At 42.9% G+C, this 26,816-nt stretch overlaps 1 protein-coding gene across 1 annotated transcript; it reads left to right on the top strand.

Annotated features, from left to right (window-relative positions):
• The first annotated feature begins 11,488 nt into the window (after positions 1-11,488).
• Positions 11,489-25,934, top strand: LOC121275994 (highly reducing polyketide synthase cm3B-like). The gene is made up of 6 exons (XM_041183938.1): positions 11,489-11,546; positions 16,819-16,972; positions 17,487-17,647; positions 17,976-18,179; positions 20,052-20,233; positions 20,352-25,934. Exons 1-6 carry the CDS (start codon positions 11,489-11,491, stop codon positions 25,932-25,934), a joined length of 6,342 nt encoding a protein of 2,113 aa, XP_041039872.1.
• The last annotated feature ends 882 nt before the right edge of the window (positions 25,935-26,816 follow it).

Raw genomic sequence — 26,816 nt, 5'->3', positions numbered from 1 at the left:
TATTTTTGCTAATCGTGATAGGTATTTTTCAAGAAAGGAGAGTTTTCTGAATAACATAGTTTATTAGAAAGCCTGAAATGATTTGATATTTGTGATTATTGAAAGTGGTAAATGTTCACCTTCACCACATGGATAGTATCCGTTAGAGTGGTTCACCCACTCATTTAGACAGATTTCAAGGGATTGAAAATTGGCAGTCTCTATAATGGACAATTGCTCCTCCAGATCACAGGCTATGTGGAGAAGTCTAAAAATTTACTTCATATTCCTTTGGGCATTTCTACCTTTGGTCTGTCTGTTATTTAATGTGGTTTGAAATAATGGGTGCAAAATTCATATGCCCTAATTTTTAGGCAAGGGGTCTGCAATCTGCGGTGTGCCTGTGCCTGTTGTGTTGAAGTGGGTAATGCCTCCCATCCCATCTGAATGATTCCTGTGCCTCTGGCACAGGTTGCCTCATCTCAGCATTGCTGGAGAGCTCTGCACAAAGCAGGAGGTCCTGGCAGCATTTCTCTTAAAGACAGGCTACCTGTTAAGGGAAATGTGGGAATAGAGATTTCTGTAATGGAAGCTCTTGGCTGCTTATGGACACCTAAGCACTATTGTTTGCACAGCTACAGCAGCTCAAGGAGAAAGGCAAAGCAATGATAAAGACACCCAAAACAAAAACAGAATTACCTGGAAAAACTTAGCAGGTCTGGCAGCATCGGCGGAGAAGAAAAGAGTTGACATTTCGAGTCCTCATGACCCTTCAACAGAACTAGGTGAATCCAAGGAAGGGGTGAAATATAAGCTGGTTTAAGGTGTGTGTGTGTGTGTGTGTGGGGGGGGGGGGGGGGGGGCGGGGGGGGGGGGGGGGGCGGTTGGGTGGGGGGAGAGAAGTGGAGGGGGGGTGTGGTTGTAGGGACAAGCAAGCAGTAATAGAAGCAGATCATCAAAAAATGTCACAGACAGCAGAACAAAAGAACACATAGGTGTTGAAGTTGGTGATATATATCTAAACGAACGTGCTAATTAAGAATGGATGGTTGGAGAATTAAGGTATAGCTCTAGTGGGGGTGGGGGGAGCATAAAAGATTTAAAATATTTAAAAATAATGGAAATAGGTGGGAAAAGAAAAATCTATATAATTTATTGGAAAAAACAAAAGAAAGGGGGAAGAAACAGAAAGGGGGTGGGGATGGAGGAGGGAGTTCAGGACCTAAAATTGTTGAATTCAATATTCATTCCGGAAGGCTGTAAAGTGCCTAGTCGGAAGATGAGGTGTTGTTCCTCCAGTTTGCGTTGGGCTTCACTGGAACAATTCAGCAAGCCAAGGACAGACATGTGGGCAAGAGAGCAGGGTGGAGTGTTAAAATGGCAAGCGACAGGGAGGTTTGGGTCATTCTTGTGGACAGACTGCAGGTGTTCTGCAAAGCAGTCACCCACTTTACATTTGGTCTCTCCAATGTAGAGGAGACCACATTGGGAGCAACGAATACAGTAGACTAAGTTGGGGGAAATGCAAGTGAAATGCTGCTTCACTTGAAAGGAGTGTTTAGGCCCTTGGACGGCGAGGAGAGAGGAAGTAAAGGGGCAGGTGTTACATCTTTTGCGTGGGCATGGGGTGGTGCCATAGGTGGGGGTTGAGGAGTAGGGGGTGATGGAGGAGTGGACCAGGGTGTCCCGGAGGGAACGATCCCTACGGAATGCCGACAGGGGGGGTGAAGGGAAGATGTGTTTGGTGGTGGCATCATGCTGGAGTTGGCGGAAATGGCGGAAGATGATCCTTTGAATGCGGAGGCTGGTGGGGTGATAAGTGAGGACAAGGGGTCCCTATCATGTTTCTGGGAGGGAGGAGAAGGCGTGAGGGCGGATGCGCGGGAGATGAGCCGGACACGGTTGAGGGCCCTGTCAACGTCCATGGGTGGAAAACCTCAGTTAAGGAAGAAGGAGGACATGTCAGAGGAACTGTTTTTGGAGGTAGCATCATCGGAACAGATGCGACGGAGGCGAAGGAACTGAGAGAATGGGATGGAGTCCTTACAGGAAGCCGGGTGAGAGGAGCAGTAGTCAAGGTAGCTGTGGGAGTCCGTAGGCTTGTAATGGATATTGGTGGACAGTCTATCACCAGAGATTGAGACAGAGAGGTCAAGGAAGGGAATGGAAGTGTCAGAGATGGACCACATGAAAATGATGGAGGGGTGGAGATTGGAAGCAAAATTAATACATTTTTCCAAGTCCTACTCCGGCCCCCTTCCACAACTCTTTCTCCGGTACATCGATGATTACTTCAGTGCTGCTTTATGCTCTCGTCAGGACTTCGAAAGATGTATCAATTTTGCTTCCAGTCCTGTGAGGATGAGGCAACACTGACAAAAACACCTCAAACACACTTCATATCACTTTCAGAAACTTTCCAAAGTTAAGTTAAGAAAATGTTGCTTAAATTGCACTTACTGCACTCAGGACGCCTGGCCCTTTGTATAATGCCTCTGCAGGAATCATCTTGCAGCTTCATGCTTCTTTTTTCAGGAGTGGACAACGCAGGCATTGCCAGGATTTGCACTATCCAAATTTAGGATCCTGGCTTCAATATTGCGCTAATTCTCGGTGTTCGGATGCACACAGGGGACGCAGGTCCGGGCGCTCATTTCAATAAAATACTGTGCGGAATCGGGCGGCGCTGCCTGAATTTCCCACCTAATATGTTTTTTTAACCAAATAAAATGCTGCTTTCAATTACTGGCGACATTGGATATAAAAATTGTCTCCACTTCAGTCCACATAATAATTACTCTTTGAGGCTGAATTACCAAGAATTTGTGCATATATATATATGGAGAAGAAATTGTACTAAATTTAATTTTAATGTTTCAAATTTAAATTAAAAATTTCAGCATTTTTGATTTACAATGTTTAAAATATACTTTTTCACTCTCAGGCTGATGTTTGGTACGGTGATTACAATTGTTTATGGCACAATTTTAAAACCAGTAATTGCATAAAACTTCTTCAACAAGGATCTTCAACTGAACTCTCTGAAAAACAAAACAAAAACACAAAGTGCTGGAAAAACTCAGCAGGTCTGGCAGCATTTCTTCAGAGCTCTGAAGAAGGGTCATACGGACTAGAAACATTAATTCTGTTTCTCTCTCCAGATGCTGCCACACCTGCTGAGCTTTTCCAGCATTTTCTGTTTTTATTTCAGATTTCAGGCATCTGCAGTATTTTGCTTTTATCACTGAAAACAAGACAGTGGAAAAATGTTTGTCTTAAGGGAGCAGCAGCTTCTACCAAAAGAAACATCAAAACTATACTAATTATTGGACAGCTTCTTACTAGCAAATGCACAGTGAAATAAATATAATTTTATACCTTGTGGCCTGCAACAAAAATCACATTAATTTTGATCATAAAAGTTTAGTGCCCAGAAAGAGGCCAATTATCAGAGGATTGCAGCACCCTCTCATGTAAATTGTGGTTCATTGATACCAATCTGCATGTCATTAAGACTTTGAGCTGAAACCAGCCTTTCAATTTTTATTGTGATCCTCCATAAGTTGCACGAGTTGGCCCTTCATGATGTTGCAACTGGTAATGCTTTAATCATTAAAGCAATCAAGCGATAAAACAAGTTCCAGTTAATATATGTCAAAAATCAATGCACCGCCTCTAGTGCGATTACTTAAATAGAAGTTTGTGAGATAAATCACTGCACTGCTCTCAAGCTGACCAGAGAAAAGCAGAGATGGAGTAGAACATGAGGTAAGAACCATAATTTCAGATGAACTTCTCTATTAATGCAGGTCCTACTTAATTATTTGAAAACATTTCTGCCTCTCATTTTGATAAATCGCTTATTATGTACACTAATAAAAAGGAACATTTTCTGAACTGTGTCGATTATCAGAAAGCTCAAAATAATTTGATATTTATGACGATTAAAAGGAATAACTTTTCATCTTTGCTCCATGGACAATAACCTGTCAGAGCGGATCATGCACCTGCCATAGACCCTGTCCAACTCTCTAGTCACTGATTTCAATTAATTCAAAATTCGCAGTCTCTCGTGGGTGTTTGCTCTGCCAGGTTACTGCATGCCAATGTCACGCTACCTGCTCAGTCGAATGATTGCTGATTGCTGCCAGCACAAATCATGCTGCTGTTAGCTGGTTGTTCAAAGTTGTAACTTGCTCGCACCAGCTAACACAGGACTACACTGTTTAAAATTAACCAGGATCTCTTAAAGGTGAAGTGCATTGTGGATGGGGGAGGTGTTGGCAATCATGCAGGAACTGAATTTGACTCAGGAAACAGTGAAGAATGGCATCATATGGGAGAGCACATGATTCCAGATTTTAGGTGTTTTTAGGCTAGCATTTATTGCCCATCCCTAATTGCCCTTGAGAAGGTGGTGGCATGCAACAGATGAAGCAGAAAAATGGTACAGACAGATGTGAGCTTGCTAATACAACTGACAACCAGGTTGACTATAGAATGTTTCGAGTCCGTATGACCATACAGACTCGAAATGTTAACTGTATTCCTCTCCGCAGATGCTGTCAGACCTGCTGAGATTTTCCAGGTATTTTTATTTTTGTTTTTGTTTTGGATTTCCATCATCCGCAGTTTTTTGCTTTTGACTACAGAATGTTTTGAGTGGAAGCTAATAAGAAAATAAGAGAGACAGAGAGATGAGACTCGGAACTAACGTAAAGGGGAATCCAAAAGTCTTCAATAAGCATAGTAAAATGGTGGTAAGAGGAGGTGTGAGACTCTTTGGTCACTAAAAATGGCCACACGTGGAGGCAGGTGGCATAGCTGAGGTACTAAGTGAGTACTTTGATCTATCTTTACCAAAGAAGAAGTTGCTGCCAAAGTCATAATGAAAAAGGAGGTAATTCAGATACTGGATGGGCTACGAGTTGCTAAAGGGGAGGTAAGACTGGTGAAACGTAAAATTAATTAGTCACCAGAACTGGATGGGATGCATCTGAGGATGCTGAGGGAAGTAAGTGCAGAAATTGCAGAGGTACTGACCATAAACTTCTCAGATACGTGGATGGTGCCAGAAGATTGGAGAATTGCAATTGCCACACCCTTGTTTAAAAAAGGTTGTAAGAATAAAGCTGCAACTTCAACCTTGGTGATGGGGGAGCTTTCAGAAATGATAACCCAGGACAAAATTAACGGTCAGTTGAACAAGTGTGCATTAATTAAGGAAATCTAGCATGGATTTGTTAAGGGCAAATCGTGTTTAACTAACTTGATACCGTTTTTGATGGGGTAACAGGGAGGCTGATGAGGGTAGTGACATTGATGTGGTGTAAATGGACTCCAAATAGCATTTGATAAAATGCCACACAATAGGCTTGTCAGCAAAGTTGAGGCCTATGGAATAAAAGTGGTGGCACGGATGCGAGGTTGATTGAGTAACAGGATGCAGAGAGCAGTTGGAGGATTGTACGCAGCGGTGTTCCCCAGGGGTCAGTAAAAGGGCCACTACTTTTCTTGATATTAATGTCTTAGGCACGGGACCGTACTGGGCGCAACTGTAAAATTCGCAGATGACACAAAATTTGGAGGCATTGTGAACTTTGAGGAGGATATTGTTGAACTTCAAGAGGACATAGGCTGGTAGAATGGGTGGATACATGGCTGTGCTAATTTTGGTAGAAAGAACAACAAAGAGACAATATAAACTAGAGGATACAATTCTAAAGGGGGGTATAGGAATAGAGAGATCTGGAATATATGTGTACAAAACGCTAAAGGTGGCAAGTTAGGTTGCGAAAGTGTTTATAAAACCTAGGTCCCGCCATACAGGATCCTAGGTTTTATAAATAGAGACAGAGGCCGGGATTTACCGCCCTGGGCCTAAGTCCCGTGATGGGGCAGCTAAGTCAGAGGGACTTCCGCCGCAGAATATAGCAGGTAAATTCGCTGAATCGCACGATGTTGAGCTCATTAATTATGCAGCTAGAGGTTTTACACCAAATCACGTGGCGGGGCAGGCAGGAAGTTGCATACCTTGCTGTCATATCAGGGCACCATATTTAAAAGGCACCTAGACATTCATATATCATGCAAGGACTCTGCAAGACAGACATGTCATCCAGGAAGTAGCAGGCACTGGTCCCATGTGCCAGCAATGCCTCACTGGACAGTCTATTGCAGACTTGGAGAACAGGAGGGATGTCATCTTTCCCAGGGATGGGATGAGGAGGCCCACCCATCTCACCTCACCTGGCAGGAGTTCGCTAGGGTGGTCAATGCCACACCTCTACAGAGGAGGGCTGCCCTGCAGTGCCGAAACCGAATGAATGATCTAACCCACATCGCTGGGGTAAGTGAACCCTCTACTCTGCATACTCACTTCACTGGATGAATACTGGGATGTGGGCATCAGTGGCAAGGTTAGCATCTGTGCTGCCCATGTATAAAAGTCCTTTGCAATGTGCTGGGTGCTGCCTCATAGCTCCACTGTATTCCATCTGGTCTGCTGGTAGGGCGGCAACTGCGGGTTGTTGACTCAGCCACAATAAAGGCACAAATTGTTTGAGGGATGTGGAGGGTGGGGGTGGGCACTGGTTGGCATAGAGGGCAACTTGCAGATGCTGCTGATGTATGCCTCTGTTGTCCTTGTCCTTCTAACTGCTATAGCTCGTGCTGAAGCACCCTTGGGGACTAGCAGTAGTCCATCTTTAATATGGCACACACAGTTTCCAATGGGTCAGTGGTGGAGGGACTCAATGTTGATGGTGCTGGATGGGGTGTCAATCAAGCGGCCTGTGTTGTCCTGCTGTGAATGCAGCTTGCTCAGTGCTGTTGGAGCTACATTTATCCAGGCAAGTGGACTGTATTCCCTCAAACCTTCCCCCTCTCCCACTTGTACCTTGCACATGGTGGACAGGCTTTGGGGACTCACAAGGTCACTCATTAGAGACAAAATTAGCAGCATGTGACCTTCATCAGAAATGGTCAGAAACCATCTTCTTTCTTTATGCAGGAGAAGACAGCACACAACAGGCACAAGAGGGAGAAGACGGGAGGGAGCATGCTCAAAATCTAGCCCCTCACACAGTATGAACAGCGGGCTGCTGAGCTGGCAGGGGAGGAATGTGACAGTGTCCGTAGTGACGGCAAGGCCAATCTCCCCCAGCCATCCAGTGAGGAAGCAACTTGAAACCTGAGGGTGAGGCTCTGCAAGTAGGAGGCAGTCCATGCAGCCACTCATTCTCTCCTCTTTCCATTACAGGTGCCTGCAGTAAGAAGGTGAGGCCAAACCTCATGCCTAAAATCAGCCCCAGCTCACAGAGGGCATTGGAAGAGGACGGGGATGATGAATTATCACCTGCACAGCTGACACAGCATTTACCTGCACCCTCCACCAGCCCAGAGACACTCACCTCAGTAGGTTATAGGCCTAGTTCAAGCTGGGCCTCAAACTCTGGTGATCATCTCACAGATGCTTGTCCACAATAGGAGGAGGCAGTTACAGCCAAAGTCTCCAGCACTTGGAGGATTGTTGGAGAAGAGGCATCTGCTAAGTTTGAGCCTGATGATGAGTCTCCGGGAGCGATCATGGACAAGATGCTGGAGATGCAGCAAGATGCGGGGGAACATCAGGTAGAGGTGGCAGAGTCCCTCAATAGAGTGGCATGTGAAGCGGAGGAGTCTGTCCTCCTGCTCTCTGATGTCAAGGCACTGACACAGTTGCATCGAGGTCTCCATGGGAAGATAGCAGACACCATGGCGACCCTGGTCCAGCAGAATGCACAGTTTCTGCTGAAGATGCTCTCAGACCTGCACTCCGGTGCTGTAGTCATGGGTGAGGTCTCACAGTGGTTACACGAGAAGAAGGTGGGCACCTTGACCACCATCCAGGTGCCTCTTTTCCCGAAGGAGCCAGGGAGGTGCCCTTGGGGGAAGGAACATCAGGCATTCACTCCTGGGGTCTCCAGCCAGGACTAAAAAAATGTGCCCATGCGTTCTGAGTCCCCTTTGCCTGTGACCCCATCAGGTCCAGTCTCTGGAATCACTGAAGGTGCACCTTCATCCAAACTGGAGGCCCAAAGAAGGCCAGGGCCCTCTAGGCCTCAGGCTCCCAGAGGACACTTGCCAAAATCATTGGAGACAACAAGTCGTAGTGGTCACAGACTGCCTCTGTCTCTGCTGCGGATGTCAGGAAAGCACCTATTGGTGGATTAAGGAAAATTAAGAAATTCTAAGTCCACTCTGGTATCATGGATTTACAAGCATTGTAATAAATGTTGATGCATTGTAAACATATGATTCATTGTACTTTATGGCTAGGTTTTTCTTGCTGCTGCTTGTGTTAAATGCCTGTGTGCAGCACCCCCACCCTTTTCCCCTTTTCAAGGGCCAAGTCAGGTTGGGTCCATCCCCCTGAATTGTCCTTGTGCATGGAGGCATCAATCTTTGCCAAGGCCCTTGGGAGCCATGTGCAAGAAGCCTCCCATGCACACTGTTTCTATCCCTCCACTGCCTTTCTGTGTCTATAGAGAGACTTTTCTCTTGTGTTACTTTCCTTGGCCAGACACCAGAACTTGAGGGGAGATTGGTTAGAGACCAATAATGTTTTATTTAAAGTATATAAAGTTTGCAATTCAAGGCACCTGCTTTTGGAATAAAGCCACAAGATTCCATAGGTTTTGAACAAATAAAAACAAACTTCACTATACAAGTTCAGAAAAATAAAACAATTTACAATGTGTATCTTATACTCTAACATTCAGGGTAAGTATGAGGTACATGTGAATTAACGGACAAACTACACATCACACTACAAAGTAAATGACAGATGCAGCCAAGACAGAGTCCATGGATTTCACAAAAACCCACCCAGGCATCAGTAAACACCAAGTCAAGCAATCTTGTTGAAACTCTGTCTCACGAAGGATTTCCAGATTAACCTTTGAAGATCTGTCCTTGGAATTCGCTTCAAAAGTTGCTCACATTCAGATGGTTTTAATAATGGCCCACCTCACAGGGCTTCAATCCCGCCTTCTGAGATTCCTTCTCCCTGGATTCTTGAGTCAGCACTTCAGCTTCTATTTACTGGCGTAATTTCAGCTTTTTGCTATACAGTTAGCTTCACTGAGCTGGCTCTGCCCCTGAGTTTCTCCAAACTCCTGTTTCCCAGCTGCATCCAGCTATATATGGGCTTCCCCTAAGCCTCCTTTGTTTACAATGGCTTCCTCTGGGCCCTCTTTGATTACGATGGCTTCCCCTGAGCCCTCTTCTCAGCTCTTCAGAACTAACAGCAGCACTTTGGCTGCATGGTGCTTCTTCCCCCACTCCTGACTCTCCCAAAACTAACTGACTGCCTCAAGAAGAACTGTTCACTGATCCTTGAATTTATCTGTTGACCCATCAAAACACTCCCAGTGGGTCCCACCCTTGTTGCTAGGCAGGAACAAATGTAACAAGCATTGGAACATTCTCCATCTTTAAATGTTACAATCTCCACAGACTGCTAATTTAGCACACAGGGACCCAAAGATCAATGGATTTCTTGACACTTGTCAGGACAGGTTATTAGGGTTCCCCTTCAGTTGTACAGTTGAACTGACTTCCAGCACGGCCCACCCGATGACTCTCCTCCTAGCCAGCATTTCTCGAGCTGGACATCAAGGGTGTGCACTCAGTGCAGTGTCTTAGGATCATGATGGTGCGTGTGAGTCATCAGGCCATATCCAACACCATCTACCCTCTTGCTGTAATCCACGTCCTGTCGCCCCTACAGCATTGATTCCCCTCCGCACCCCGCCCCCACCCCCACCACTGGCCTGGTGTTACCTTCACCCTCTTCCCTTATGTCACCCTTGAACCCACCTCCATCACACATCAGCCCAACACCATACCCTTCAACTGCCTTCCCCCTCCAATGAGCCCCCACCTATCATGGCTCAAATGCCCAGCCTTGTCCTACTCACCCCTAGGATACTCGTACACCTCTGTCTCCCCTCCATTCACTGAAACTGGCACTTTACCCGCCACAGATGGACACTCACCCTCTCACCTTATTGCATCCCACAGCCCCCTCCAACAGTTACTGTGCCCTCCCACCACCTGTACCCTCAGTTTGCCCCCCAAGATTCCTCCATCAACACCACAGACCCCTCCCTCTGAACCCTACTCCCTTACTGTACCCTGCTTTCTCCACCTCACTGTCCCCATTTCCCCCTCATCACTGTCCCCCTGCTTTCCCATGGCCCCTGTACCACTCCGGTCCCTTCCCCCCACACCTGCAAGACTCCATGATTCCATCCACTCCTCCTAACCTCCCCCCCCCCCACCTCCAGCCTTCCCACCCCACCACCCATCTTCTCTTCCCTCCCTGACCCTGTGTTCCAGCACACACCAGCCCCACCCCCCCTCCCCCACAGAATGGGCCAGACTGCGCCTTACCGGTAAGTCCTCAACACGGCGTTGTGATGGTGATCCGGTCTGAAATCCGCTGGCAGGCTGGATGATCTGCTGGGTGGTGGGAGAGAATTCCAGTTGGGTGCCCATTCAAGTTCCATTAATCATATGCTAAGCAGGTTCCCGACAGCCTTCAGAGGGAATAGCGAACCTCCATTATCCTGCCATGATGGGACCACAAGTTTCTGCAGTTATTTCCTGCCATCAGGAACCCTTTTTTTTCCTTTCATCCTTTCATATTCTCCACCCCTGCCCACCATGAACCTCACCACTGGCAGGGGCAGAAAATCCCGGCCATAGAGCACAAAAGCGAAGAAGTTATGATCAATATCTATAAAGCACCCGTTTGGCCTCAATGGGAAGATTCTACCTAAAACTGGGTGCTACACTTTAGGAAGGATGTGAAGGCTTTTGCGAAGGTGCAAAAAAGGTCGCTCCAAAGATGACAGACTTCATTTATGAGGATAGATCGGGGACGCTTGGGTTGTTCCCCTTGGAGAAGAGACGATTGAAAAATATTTGATAGTGGTGTTCAAAATCATCAGAGATCTAGACAGAGTAGATAGAGAGAAGCTGTTCCCTTTGTTGGAGGGGTTGGGAACCAAAGGGCATCCATTTAAAGCGATTGGCAAAAACATCAGAAGTGTCAGGAAAAGATTTTTTTTTTACACAAGTGGTTAGGATCTGGAATGTATGTCCGGAGAGGGAAGTGGAGGTAGGTTCAATTGTGGCTTTTGAAAGAGAATTGGATAAGCACCTGTGGATAGAAATCTTGCAGATTTACAGGGAAAGAGTGAGGGAGTGGGACTAGCTGAATTGCTCTTGCAGAGAGCTGGCACAAACTGAATTGGCTGAATGGCCTCCTTCTGTGGTGTATCCATTCCATGGCCCTATAATTCTAAGTCCTTCTTACATTGTTCTTATATTCTTGCATTCTTAATGAAGGCATGAAAGTCAAGAGTGCTCTCTGCAAACTGATAATAACCAAGTATTATTTGAAATAGTAATAATTTTGCTGTATTCTCCTTTTTTCCCAATAGACGCAAACAATAAAAAAATGGAAAATAAAGGTGAAGAAATAGCAATTGTTGGAATAGGATGCAATTTTCCTGGAGGTAGGTAAATGAGGATTGGAAATATAAATGGTTGTTAACATTGTTATACATTGCAGATAAATTAGGGTAGACTTTCCTCTTCTGCTTGAGCATAAAGGACTGCTTACACTTAGCAATCTGAAGAAATTACGGGACCAATTAATTTTCTGTCCATTTAATTTAAATAGCATGCACTTCCCCTGACCTGTCACTATCTATGTGTGACCTCCTTTATGCCCATGTCATAGAATCATAGAGATCTACAGCACAGAAAAAGGCCCTTCAGCCCATCGAGTCTTGCTTGTCAAAGATGTACCTAACTATTCTAATCCCATTTTCCAGCACTGGGTCCGTAGCCTTATTTGCCATGGCATCGTAAGTGCTCATTCATATACTTCTTAAATGTTATGAGGGTATCTGCCTCTACCACCCTTTCAGGCAGTGAGTTCCGGATTCCCACCACCCTCTGGGTGAAAAAATTCTTCCTCATATCCCCTCTAAACCTCCTTCCCATTACCTTAAACCTATGCCCCCTGGTTATTGATCCCTTCACCAAGGGGAAAAGTTCCTTCCCATCTACTCTATCTAACCTCCTCATAATTTTGTACACCTCAATCATATCCCCCTCAATTTCCTCTGCTCCAGGGAAAATAATCCCAGTCTATCCAATCTCCCCTCAAAATTAAAACTCTCCAGCCCAGGCAACATCCTGGTAAATCTCCTCTGCACTCTCGCTAGTGCAATCACATCTTTCCAATAATGCGGATTCTAGAACTGCACGCAATACTCTAGCTGTGGCCTAACCAGGGTTTATACAATTCCAGCATAACCTCCCTGCTCTTATTTTCTATGCCTCGGCTAACAAAGGCAAGCATCCCATATGCCTTCTTAACCACCTTAACTACCTGTCCCGCTACCTTAAGGGACTGGTGGACATGTACACCAAGGTCCTTTTGATCCTTGGTACTTCCCAGGATCCTGTATTCATCATGTATTCCAGTGCCTTGTTTGTCCTGCCCAAGTGCATCACCTCACACTTATCCCGATTAAATTCCATTTGCCACTTATCAGCCCATCTGACCAGCCCATCTATATCCTCCTGTAATCTAAGGCTATCCTCCTCACTATTTACTACCCCACCAATTTTCACATTATCCGTGAACTTACTGATCAACCCTCCTAAATTCAAGTCTAAATTGTTTATATATACCACAAACAACAAGGGACCCAACACCGATCCCTGTGGAAACCCATTGGACATAGGCATCCAGTCACAAAAATACCCCTTGACCATCACCCTCTGCTTCCTGCCACTCAGCCAATTCTGGATCCAATTTGCCAAATTGCCTTGGATCCCATGGGCTCTTACCTTCATTATCAGTCTCCCATGCAGGACCTTATCAAAAGCCTTGCTGAAGTCCAAGTAGACTACGTCAAATGCATTGCCCTCATCTACAAACCTGGTCACGTCTTCAAAAAATTTAATCAAATTGGTCAGACATGACCTCCCCTTAACAAAACCACACTGACTGTCCTTGATTAATCCCTGCCTCTCCAAGTGTAGATTAATTCTGTCCCTCAGAATTGCTTCCAATAGTTTCCCCACCCATGTATAATACAAATGAGAGAAATATACAGAAGTTTTCCATTCATACACAATTTGTATATTCAACATTCACTTTCAACTGGGGAGAATAGTGAACATGCTAGAGCAGGGCACAGTTAGGTATGTTTCAGTGAATCAAATGACCTAGGATCAATTTGTGCCTCCTTACTGCTCTGGTGACAGCAAAGGGAAGAATAGTACATCTCACACTGATTTTCAGACACTGGTGACTGTGATGCAGGCTGTTGTTTCTCAGCTATCAGGATCTGACAGCTGCCATTAGACCAGCCAATCCACTGATAGTTGGGGAGATTCAAGACTCAGTACAATGGCAAAAGCCATTGACCTTCCTGAAACTGTCATCTCTCAGAGCAGTGATAGATGTTAATCCTTAGCCTATCCCCTTTAAAGAATCATGAATTAGAGGAGACAGCATCAAAGTGCCAACGCATGTGCTCCAGAGGTACATTCAGCAATGTCTTTCTCCTAGGAACCTGTGGCATGAAAAGAGAATCATCTCAGTCCCATGACCCTTATATAGGGCAACAGCAGTCTCTTGTGATCATTGTCCTCTGCATATTGGGCAAGTGCCAGAATATCAAAAAGAAAGGCACCATAGGAAAGAGTAGGTTGGCTTGTGTTCACTTTGCAGTTGTTTTTCATTCAGTTTAGAAGGTTTGCAGAAATTTGGTGCTGACTTATTGAATCAAGTGATGGTGACATGGTCATATGTGATGACATCCGTCCGTCTTGGGAAATGATGGACTGTGCCCAGAGCAATGTAATTTCTGTATTGAACATTGCTTGTTGTAGCTGTAAAGGCTAATTTGCGAGTGGGAGTGTCTTCCACAGCTGGCACAGATGAATAGTGTTGGCCCGAGGTTTTTTCTTCAAGCGGGCCTTCTTTTCTGCTTTCTGGGCATTTCTTTGATTTTCTGCTTTTCCACACCCTTCCCAAATGCTCATCTCTAAAATCTAAAGAGGAAAACACAAAACAATAGAAAATCCACTGTGCAAGCAAACAGCGTCTGATGTCCCAAGCAGACACCAGTGGCTGCTACTCCTCGGATAAGAGAGAGCAAGAAAGTCACCACCAAAAGAAAAAGTGACAAAGTACTAAGGTGGCAAAATAGTCAAAGGGCTGCCAGCTGAGAAACACTGGAGGTGGCAAAGGGCCCAGGGACACCTGCTGTGGGTCAGCAGGAGCAGTAATTTTACCAATGCTCCCTAGCTTCAGGAAACTAGGAGCAGCAACGTAACCAGTACATCCGAGCTCCAGGAAACTGGGAGCAGCAATACCCTTGACAAGGAACAGAGTGGAACAACAGTAGCACCTGAGAATAATCCAGACCTCCATGGGTGCATGTCTTCCCCAATGTCATCCAGTCAAAATAACACCTCCATGCCAAAGCAGGAGTGGTATCACAGCACTGTGAGTGTGCAACAGTTTGCAAACACCATGGGTATGCAGAAGAATATCCAGGAACTTGAACGTGAATAGATTTTTGGATTGGTAACCTAAAATCTTTAAATGGGTTTTTGAATTGCCTCTATCAATGTGCGGAGCATTAAAGCCACTTCATGAAGTGTTTTCATCTTAAGTTACCTGGCCAACATCAAAGCTGACCTGCTGTTCCTGCAGGACCAAGGGACACTGTACCTCAGCAGCTACAGACATGGTCGAGTGGATGGTCCCGTGGGCCATTGATTTGGTCAGGAGGAAATGATTGCCGTTCCTCCAGCCTGGGTACCCTGCTGTGGGGAGGCAACTTCACCTTCACTGAAACTAAGGAGCTGGTAGGTGGTCACCTCGTACCAGATGCAATGTACAAAAATGCTCCCCTAAGATTAATTAATGTGTATGCTGCGGCTCTAAAGAGCAAGTGGCTGGCCATCCTTCAGCAGCTCCCAATGCTGCTGGCAACATCCAGGCTGGTTGTTCTGGGCAGTGACTTCAAAAGCATCAATGCAGCCTGATGATCCAGCAGGGCTGACGCCTCACCCAGACTCCTGATGGAAATGGTAAAAGATGCCAAGCTGCACAACATCTTCAGTAACCCTACGGTTAGAGCGCAGTGTAGATACTTCTGGTCGCAGCCAGATGGGTCTGTCCATTTCAGGGTAGACTTCCTGCTGTGTCCTGAGCATTCACAGTCAGATCTACTGACGTCAAGCCAATATTCTTCCCTGACCACTGCCTCCTATTGGCCAAATGCCATTTAAAGAAAAACCAGAGGGTCAGCAGGGGGACATGGAAGCTGAATGTGAAACTGAAAATATTGAGGAACTCAAAAGGAATTTCAAAAGTTGAGAACCGCAAAACTCCTCTTTGAGTCCCCAACACGCTTGTGGGAAGTGATCAGCGTGAACATCAAGAGTTTTTTCATCCTCAAAAGTGTTCAGAAGACAAGAGAGAGGTGGGATGGGGGATGGGGGGGAATGTGGCCCTGTGGGAAAAGGAATGGTGGATCCAGAAGGATGCTTCCCAGAGCAGACTGTCAAAGTCATTTGGCAAAATGCCTCATTGCCACAACTTTCAAACAAGGACCAAGATGTAGCTTGGCTGATGGTGAGAAGTGCACTCCCATCAGATCCTACATGAATGCCTGACGTCTCTGGGCCATGGCATTGCTGTTCTTGAAGCAGCTGCAATGGGCAGTAGTCCGTCACACATCTCCTTCTTGAATGTGCCTTTGCAAGAAAGGTCAGGAAAGAGTTTTTGATGAGGTTCATCCCAAGCAGCGCCATAACACAGGACTCGTCTGCTCCACAGACTGTTCCCAGGGACACACACCAAGACACTGCTACTGGAGGATCATCAACTCAGTGAAAGACGCTTTTTGGCCTGCCTGAAACTTGTTGGTCTTCCAGTACAAAGATCTGTCCATGACTGAGTTTAGTAGACTGGCACATTCCAAGGTCCAGGACTACGTGCTGAGAGACTCACTAAAACTTAGGGCAGCCACCGCAAAGGCGCAATGGGGAAAGGTCACCATCTAAGGCCTTTCAGCCATAGAGCATTGAGGGGCTGAAACTGTAGAACCCCTTGGGCTGTCCACCAGACATTGAATGTACATAGTAAATATCATGTGTATTGCAATTGCATTGAGGTACCTAAGGGTGCAACATGCTCTATGGAGAAAAGTTGAATATTGTTGCACTTTCCGTAAAGACCACTTTGAAATATTTTGGAATGTCCTTTTAGATCTTTTATGAATAAAGTATATTTTTGGAAAATAAAATATGAGCATTGGCCATATGGGCAAGTTACAGGGCAGCCATCATAACATACGAACAAGGAGCAGGAGTAGGCCATTCACCCCCTTGAGCCTGCTCTGCCATTTAATAAGATCATGGCTGATCTGTTGGTAACCTCAAATCTGCATCCCCCCTACCCCCGATAACCTATCACCCCCTTGTTTACCAAGAATCTATCCACCTCTGCCTTAAAAATATTCAGACTCTGATTCTACCACCTTTTCAGGAAGACAGTTCCAAAGACTCTCAACCCTGTGGGAGAAGAAGTTTTGCCTCATCTCTGTTTTAAATGGGCGACCCCTTATTTTTAAACAGTGACCCAATAATGATGCAGTAACCAATGATGCTGTTTTTCTTCAGACAATTTTACTAATGTATTCAGAATGAATTTTAATACAGGTGATTCCTGTCTTGTGTTTTATTTATCAGGAGAAGGCATTGACAACTTCTGGAAAGTTCTTCTTGAGGGTAGAAACTGTGTAGTAGATATTCCACCAGATCGATTCGATACTAAATTCTGGCATGACACAGATGACAACATAGCTGGAAAAATGATCACGAAGCGCGCATGTTTTATCGAAGGGTAATGTATCAAATATTTTACAATAATAAATTCAATGATCAGAGTATTAATGATTGTAAATCAATAAAGAATAATCAGCCAATTGAAATCCATCTTGAGATCCATTTGAACTCAAGAGGTAAATGTGGCAAAAAATTTTGACATAATTAAGAGGTCAAAGAATCTAACCATAAATGATAATTAACTCAAACCTCTCTGTTCCTACGTCTCTTTAAAATTGCGCCATTTTATTTTTACTGTTTCTCCTTGTTCTTCCTTTCAAAATACATCACTTCACATTTCTCTCACATTTCTAATTAGTCTGCACAGGAGCGGTTTTCTGGGCAATTCATTTAACTTCAGCAGTAGAGCCACAGAAGCTCTGGAAAAACAATAAGCAGCATTACTGCCCTTTTCCCGAGTTTGCACAACTCTTCAGCCGAAGTTATAGCCAGTGAGCAGGAGAACACTCTACCCATTGTAAGTTCAACTGCATGTAGTTAACATAAATTTTTCATTTTTTTAAACTTACCAGGTTTAATGAATTTGACCACAAGTTATTTAGCATTAACCAAACAGAAGCCAACAGTATGGATCCACAGCACAAACTTCTGTTAGAGTGCACATACAAAGCATTTGAAAATGCAGGGATGCCTATGGAAGACATCAGCGGCAGTCGGACAGGAGTTTTCATTGGTGAGTTATATCTGTCACATGGGGTAGAAAAACACTCTGCCCCTCAAACTTGTCAACCAGATCATAGATAATTTGTACCTCAAATGCATTTGCCCTTTTGAAACCCTTACCAAACAAAAATCTGTCTTGAAAATTTCAGTTCACTCAGTGTACACAGCCTTTTGGGGGAGGGAATTTCCACTACTATTTGGATGCCCATGTACAGATTTCACTTCATGCTAGTCCATAAGTAGAAAAGAAATCAAAATGATTTATTGTGAGCGCAAAGATATTCCTCATCAAAACTCCTAATCAATGTATGACACTTTATTCTTCACTTTTTTTCCAGGACTCATGAATCGTGACTATGAAGGGATTCTAAATAGTGTTGCCAACAAAATCACCCATTACAATGGGACAGGGACATCAATGAGTATAGCTGCAAATAGGATTTCTTTCACTTTCAACCTTACAGGACCATCATTGGCTATCGACACAGCATGCTCTTCATCCCTTGTTGCTCTACATTATGCTTCTCAGGCCATCAAGCAAGGTATGGGAAATTATTTCACTTTCTAAATAAATATATAAGAACAAAAGAAATAGGAGCTTGAATAGGTTAAAATGTCTGCTCTCATGCTTACAGTTTAATTTCTTTTCTCAGTACAACCACACCCAGGCTTAACTAATTAACTAATGTAGTGCTGAGAAGAGTCAACAGATACACATAATCAAACACTAAACAACTGAAAACTACAGATGCAGTTGTCCTGATGTGTGTATGTGTATGGGGTAAGGGCATATGCGTGCACATGTGTGGACTATAAGATTATTTTTGCTGGTTCATTCTACTGTTTCAGTGAAGTGGCCCAGTGCATTAGATACAGCAAATATCCTAGATGCAGGCAGTCAGGGTTGTCTGCTCCCCAGCTCAGATTGCTCCAGTGCAGTCATGACAGTGTCATGTTAATGTGGACGGTCACCTTTTTGTTTTCCCTTAAAACATCATACTGTGCTTTGAAATGTGATCAGTTAGATTAAGAAATACATGAATTGCCTGATATATGTTAGCTCTTCACATCACAGAAGAAAGTAAAAATGCTAAACAGTGCCCTGGAGTACCACAGATACTGTTGTTAGCTCCACATATGTCGCTTTGTCAATATTTGCACAATGAACCAACTACTCTTATCAAGTTTGCATGGAACTAAAATCACAAGGGACAGAAAACATTGGGAGTTGTTTATAGGCCACCAAACAGCAGTGATAAGTAAATCACAGTATACATCAGAAAATTAGACATGTAACAAGAGTAATAAGTAATCATGGAGGTTTTCAAATCTGCATAGATTGGGTAAACATTAGTACTAATGTTGTGGAAGACGAATTCTTGGAATGTATGCAAAATGGTTTTTTGACGTAGTATGTTGAGGAACCAGCTAGGGAACAGGCTATTTTAGATCTAGCATTGTGCAATGAAAAAGAGCTAATTTAATCTCATTGTAAAAGAGCCTTTAGGAAAGTGACCATAATATGATGAATTTTACATTAAGTTTGAAGGTGGTGCAGTTTAATCAGAAACTAGGGTCTTAAATCTAAAAAAGAAAAATGAAAGGATGAGTGGCAAATTGGCTGCAGTAGATTGGGAATTTGTTAAAAGGTATGATGATAGATAGGCAATGGCTAACAGTTAAAGAATTAATAGACAGTTTACAACAAATACATTCCTCAATGCTGAAAAATCCATCAAGGAAAGCATTCCAACTGTGGCTACTGAAAGAAATGAGTAAGAAAGGGAAAGCGCAGTGTAAGTAAAGTAGTGAGAAACCTAAAAACAGACTGTAAAAACTTCTGCAGAAAAAGGAAAAGATCAGCAAAACAAATGTGGGTCCATTACAAGCAAGAGTCGGGAGAATTTATAGAGGAATATGGAAATGGCAAAGAAACTAAACAATACATATCCACAAACATTCACTCCCTCCACCACCAGCACGGAGTAGCAGCAGTGTGTATCATCTACAAGATGCACTGCAGGAATTCACCAAGGTTCCTTGGACAGCATCTTCCAAACCCACGACCACTACCATCCAGAAGGACAAGGGCAGCAGATAGATGGGAAAACCACCACCTAGAAGTTTCTGTTCAAGTCACTCACCATCCTGACTTGGAAATATATCGCCATTCCTTCACTGTCACTGGGTCAAAATCCTGAAACTCCCTTTCTAACAGCACGGTGGGTGTACCTACACCATGTGGACTGCAGCAGTTCAAGGTGGCAGCTCACCACTACTTTCTTAAGGGCAACTAGGGATAGGCAATAAATATTGGCCCAGCCAGCGAAACCCACATCCTGTGAACGAATTTTTAAAAAAAGCTCAATTTTGTCCACAAAAAATTTGTTCAAACTCTCATTTTTATGTTTCAGGTGATTGCGAGATGGCTGTTTGTGGGGGAGTGAGTTGTATCATTGAACCAAGAGTCAATGTAGCACTTAGCAAAGCAAAAATGATATCACCCGATGGAATGAGCAAGCCATTTTCCAGCAATGCTAATGGGTATGGAAGAGGAGAAGGTTGTGGAATTCTTCTGTTGAAGAAGCTTACAAAGGTAATGCATAATTATCACACATTTTACTCTACGTTATTATCCAGAATAGTCACTTAAATATTGATATTTGTTCTTATATCTGTAATTAAATTGCCCTATCCATTAATCCTGTTAACAGGCACAGAAAGACCATGATCATATTTGGGGAGTAATAGTCCGTAGTGCAGTCAATCAGGATGGTAGGACAGTCACACCCATCACCAGACCCTCGAAAATGCAGCAAGAAGAGCTATTGAGAAGAATTTACCCCAGAAATGTTGACCCATCACAGATTCAGTACATGGAAGCTCATGGAACCGGAACACCAGCTGGTGATCCTACAGAAGCCGCTAGCATATCAAATATTCTTGGGAAATCCAGGCAATCAAACTTACCTCCACTTATCATGGGTTCTGTCAAAGGAAACATTGGTCATACAGAGTCAGCTGCAGGAGCAGCAGGTTTAATTAAAGTGCTTCTCATGATGTATCATGGAAAAATCGTGCCGTCACTCCACTACTCTGAGGAGAATTCAAGCATCAATGCAAAAGCATTGAATCTGCACATTCCTACTAGTGTGAAAAAATGGGAAGAAGGTTTGATGAAAGAGAAGATGGCAGGGGTCAACTCATTTGGATTTGGGGGAACAAATGCTCATGTAGTAGTGAGGCAGTACAGGCAAGATTCTGTTCATAACTGTGTACAAAAACCTTTAGAAATATTTGTGCTTTCTGCTGCCTCCCAGAATTCAGTTAAAATGATGATAAAAGATACAAGTCACCAAATAAGCGAAAGTGATGACATTGTGCTCCAGAACCTGGCATATACATCTGCTTGCAGAAGAAGTCACAAAAATAACAGATACAGAAAAGCATTTGTGGCATCTTCCATCAGTCATCTACAGCAGCAGCTTAAATCAGCCACAAATACTGAAGTAGCTCAGATAAAGACAGGGGTGAAGCTAATATTTGTATTTTGTGGCAATGGTGTTTTATACCGAGGTATGTGCAAACAACTTCTACAAACAGAAGCAGAGTTCCGAACACAAATTGAAAAGATAGAACAAACACTCAAGCCATACACAGACATCAAATTACTAGATTTAATTCAAGATGACTATGCTGACTTCACAAAACCAGACATAGCACAGCCAGTGCTATTTGCTATTCAGATGGCAATTGTATCTCTTTTGAAGTTTTGGGGAGTGCAGCCCGATGTTACCATTGGCCATTCAGTTGGGGAAGTTGCTGCAGTATATTGTGCTGGAATACTTTCATTACAAGATGCTGTAAAGGTGCTTTACCACCGAAGTGTATTACAGTCAACAGTAACAGGGGGGAGAATGTTAGTGGTTAGCAATTTACCCCTGTCAACAGTGTCAGACAAGCTTGATTCATATTCAGGGAGCCTGTGCATTGCTGCGTTTAATAGTCCCTCATCATGTACAGTGTCAGGTGACTCCAAAGCAATAGACAAACTATACACAGAATTATCCAGTTCATTTGGTGACAAAAATGTATTCCTTCATATTTTAGATGTCTCAGCAGCATATCACAGTCACTTAATGGAACCAATTTTAAAGCAGGTGGAAGAGAACATAGGCAACTTAGAAAAACATGAAACAGAGACAAAAGTAATTTCCACTGTTACTGGACAATTAGTTTCAAGGGATGACTGTGTTACGGGCGAATATTGGGCCAGAAATATTCGCGACCCTGTTGCTTTTGAACAAGCCATAAGAGCTGCAGTTGCAGACGTGAAAAGCGCTGTGTTTGTAGAAATAGGTCCAAGAAGGACCTTACAAAGGTACATCAAAGAAATTGTAGGGAATGAGGCTCTGGTTTTCCCTGCAGTACAGCCAGATAGAGATTATGAAACACTGCTTTCGGTTTTATCGAAACTCTTTGAACTAGGGTACAATCCTAACTGGCAAAATATGTATGTAGAACGTGAGACTGCTCCAACATTGTACCCTTTCTATAAGTTTGATCGTGCTAAGCTTCAGGTCAATTTTGAAGACTTTAGGCAAAGTAATGAAAATGCAACATCTATCACTCATCCCCTTCTCCGCAATTCAAACAGAGATGGCAAAGAATACAACTACAACCTAACACCAGCAACAATGCCATATATATTGGAGCACAAAAACAACAATATACCTATATTACCTGGTTCCATTCATGTGGAACTTGGCTTAGCATCTGCCCTGGCAAGTTTTAAGCCAAAGATACCGCTCGCTTTGTGCCAAATCAGTATTACGTTTTTGAATCCCTGTATTGTCCAATCAAACTTAACTGAGCTCAAGGTACAACTTAACAAGGAAGATAAAGTGACCAAGTTTATTGTTTTTGCATCTACTGCCACTTATGCTAAGGGAGAGGTTCATCAAGTAACGGAATGCATTGTTGAAGAAAATATTATCGCTCTCCAACATATTTTGCAAAGAGCTAAAGAAAAGATAAAGGCAGAAGACATCTATGATAAGCTCTCTTCTTTAGGTTTCCAATACGGTTCAGTTTTTAGACACCTTGGGGATGTGTTTTGTGGGGATGAGTTAAAGGAAGCTATAGCATGTATTAAGGTACCTGACGAGATTGTGCTGCAGATGCATGATTACCACATTCATCCAGTCATTTTAGATTATTATTTGCAAATGACAGCTGTTGTAGCAATGAAAATGTCAAATTCTAGAGCAGGATTCCCGACATTCATAGGGAGTTTGACAGTATGCCGACCAATGCAAAAGGAAATGATGATGTATCTGAGGACATGTAAAAATACTGCAGAGTTTTTCGAGGTCTCTGGGGGGTTTACGGATCCAAAGGGAGCCCTCATTGCAGAACTAAAAAATGTCAGAATTACATTTCTTAACCAACAAAATTCCACAGAATTCAATAACCTTTTTTACCAGAATACTTGGGAGGAAATTGTTCACCTTCCCATACCTTCCAAAGGTATGGGTCATGCTTCTGCCCCCAAATCATTGGTCTTTGCAGATAACTGTGGAATTGCCAACAGCCTACAAAGGTACTTGCACAGTCAGTCCTCATATATTCCTTACCGGGAACCTAGGACATTGATGCACACAGAAATTACCCAGGTTCTAAGACAGCACAATATAAATGATTTGAGCAGCTTTGATGAAGTGTTATTCTTGTGGGGAATGCAAAACTTAACTGACCAGAACAGCAAAACAGTGGTGGAGCATATTAGCAGCTGCTGTGAGATTTACCGTCAAATCCTTCAACTAGTTGGAGGGAAAAAATCCAAAAAGTCTATCAGAACAATCACGTTCAGGACATCAGAAAAAACAGTGGATCAAATCACTCCAGGCTTTGCCTTATGGGGTATGACCAGATCATGTGCCGCAGAACTTCAGGAGGTTACCTTTCACCTGATTGACGTCAGCTCTGCCCATGATGCAGACATTACAGCATTAGCAAATGCAATTACCTTGCCTCATAATTACCCTGAAGTAATGATTAGGCTAGGAAAGATGTATACATCCCACATCACACGAATGCCCAGTAAAATTTCTGACAACATTCACAGCATGGTTCCTTACTCTGCTTTTGAAAATGTTAGTTTCCAAACAATGGATCCCTACAAAGTTGTAAATTTCCATGCAAAGCCACAACAAGACAAAATGAATGAGCCAACAGAACAAACTGTGCACATTAAAATTGATAAAATTTGCATCCATTCGTCAGATTACTTTCCAATCAGTGTATCAGATATGAACTTTGGACGGACAATGTACTGGGACAAAACTATGAAAGATGGGCACAAACTACTTGCTCTAGACTTCAGTGGTACAGTAACAGCAGTCAGCAGTGATGTAAAGACCTGTAAAATAGGAGATCACATTGTTGCGTGTTACCCAGTTGCTGCATTTTCAACTGTCACCCTTTCTGCATCCGTTTGTTACAAAAGCAGTAAAATTCCAATGCTGAAGCAGACACCATGCGTTTCATATTTTTTACTTGCATGGGAAATACTAAATAACATTTTGCCTAGAGCTAAAAGTTACAAAAGCTTGGCAATTGTTTCCATTGCACCAGAATCATGTTTGAGTCAAGTGCTGTCCCTGGCAGCCAAAAGGTTGGGCTGGAGAGTTCAAATTGAACATAATGACTTTTCACCTGCTTGTATTCATTCTGATGCATTGCTTTTCCTGCCTCCTTTTAAGACACCCTTAGTTGCAAAGTATGTCAACAGCTCTTTTGCTAAACATGTTGTTGTTCTCTTTGACAACAACCAGGTGCTTGACGCTTCTCAAAACATTCCTGGTTGTGAAAAGGACAGTATTTATGTTCACGTTTTGCAGGTAGCTAACATATTTCAGAAGGGCTATCTTAGGAAATCTGCACATGATGTTTACAAGTGGATGAAATCAATGCATTTAAAAAGGAAGCAGCTTGATTTACCAAAAATTAACTTTCAGCAAATGATCTCTGATGTGGATGAAGGCAGGGCCGAGTCATACTTTACCTGCAAAGCTGTTTCAATTGTAGATCTGAATAGCACATGTGCACCAAATAGTGGTATGTCAGAGATACAAGTGTATCACAACCAAAAGCAACTTTTTAAAAGTGATGCTGCATATATAGTGACAGGGGGACTTACAGGGCTTGGCTTTCAGACGGTAAATTTCATTGCCTCACATGGTGGTGGATATGTCATTATTCTGTCAAGAAGCACCCCATCTAATGAGAAGCAGGGAGAATTGAGAAATCTCTGGAACTTGTTTGGGACTATTGTAACTAGCATAGCCTGTGACATTTCAGTGCTGTCAGATGTTGAGAAAGCAATCAATGCCTTTTATCACTTCTTTCCGAAGATTACAATTAAAGGAGTTTTTCACAGTGCTGTTGTATTACATGATGGCTTTCTTCAATCTCTAAACAAATCATTGTTTGAAAAAGTTCTGAATCCCAAAATTGCAGGAGTTCTGAATCTTCACTGTACAACGCAATCCCTCCAGCTGGACTACTTTGTATGTTACTCATCGATTGCATCATTTAGTGGAAATTCAGCCCAATCAAACTATTCTGCAGCAAACTCGTTTCTTGACTTCTTTATCCACTATAGGCGAAACCAAGGGCTTGTAGGGCAATCTTTAAACTGGGGTGCATTAAACCTTGGTCTGTTACTCAATAAGGATAACACCCAAAGATTTCTGGAATCAAAAGGGATAATGGTTATGGAAGCTTCAGAAATTTCTGAATGCCTTGAACACTGCTTGGTACTAAACAATCCGCAACAAGCTGTATGTAAATTTAATTTCTTGAATTTATATAAGAATGTTGTCTCTCAAAATCTATTCCTCAAAGCACGATTCCTTTCACTTGTACAGGAGGAGATCAGTAAAACACAGCTCAATCAAGAGCAAGTTTTATCTAGTAATTCAACAATGACACCTGAGCAGTATGTCATTGCATTGTTGTCTGAAGTCAGCAATGCTGACCCTGCAGAGTTTACGAAAGAGTCATATCTTTCCAGCTTTGGCCTTGATTCCATGCTAAGCATGACAATACAGAATCGTATTTATCAGGAGAAAAACATCAACTTGCCACTGGTAACATTTCTTGATCCAAAGACAACAGTACGTACTGTGGTGTCACTGCTTGAAGAGAAAACTGCTATCCAACCACACTCTGGAAAAACAACTCTGCCACTGAATAAATCTTTGAGTGATACACTTGAGTACAGCCAGTTGTAAAATAATTACTGTTGGTTGCACAGATGAAGGAGAAAGCACCTTTTCCATTTATGGAAAATAGAAATACTTTTCCAGCAATTCCACTCCAGCTGGAATTGTTACCCCATGGTTCCTCAAACAGTTAGACAGTTGCACAGCTTATAGATTGTAAATGCTACATCACTCAAGCAATAATTTCGACTTTACTTCATAGTGAAATATGATTATTTTACCACAGACATTTGCCAAAGTCTGCCATGGTGACTAATTCACACAAACCTCATATTCTAAAAGTCAGTAAGGACTTACTGGCTTATTGCTCAATAGGAGATGATTAATTTGTGTTCAGCTGTATTATTTCTCTTAATAAGCTTGCTTCTTTTATTTTTATCTTTCTGCATCAGAGGAATTTTAAAAGAATGTAACAACACTTGGAATTCTGTATAGAATTTTTGTATATTTATGTTGCAAAGGAATGTTTACAACTAATGAGGTCTGTACTGTAAATAATTCACCAACAGTATCTGTGAATAAGTATGATTACATGGAATGATAGTTTGTTTCAATCATTTAAGCATATTTTCACTAAATGTCAAGACCTATTCTGAACATTGCTCTGGAATTCTAGCTGAATATCTTGTAAAAGTGATAATATTCTTAATTAAAGGGCTAAGTTAAACCGTTTCAATATTATGATGCACAAGAATATAATTGTGAATGTTCTTACCAAACTGCAATGCATTAAAACATTTGACTGTTGGAAATACAACTAAATTCTATTAAGTTCTTATGATTGTTAACTTAAAGCCGGAAATGGTGGTTTAGATCCTGGTTTGGGTTGGGAAACAGATTTCTCACACTTAAAACCCCCATCCAACCCAAACACACTTGTTTTCTCAGTTA

The sequence above is a fragment of the Carcharodon carcharias genome, chromosome 3, assembly GCF_017639515.1.
Source record: "Carcharodon carcharias isolate sCarCar2 chromosome 3, sCarCar2.pri, whole genome shotgun sequence".
Lineage (NCBI taxonomy): Eukaryota > Metazoa > Chordata > Chondrichthyes > Lamniformes > Lamnidae > Carcharodon > Carcharodon carcharias.
This window is presented reverse-complemented; position numbering and strand designations above follow the sequence as displayed.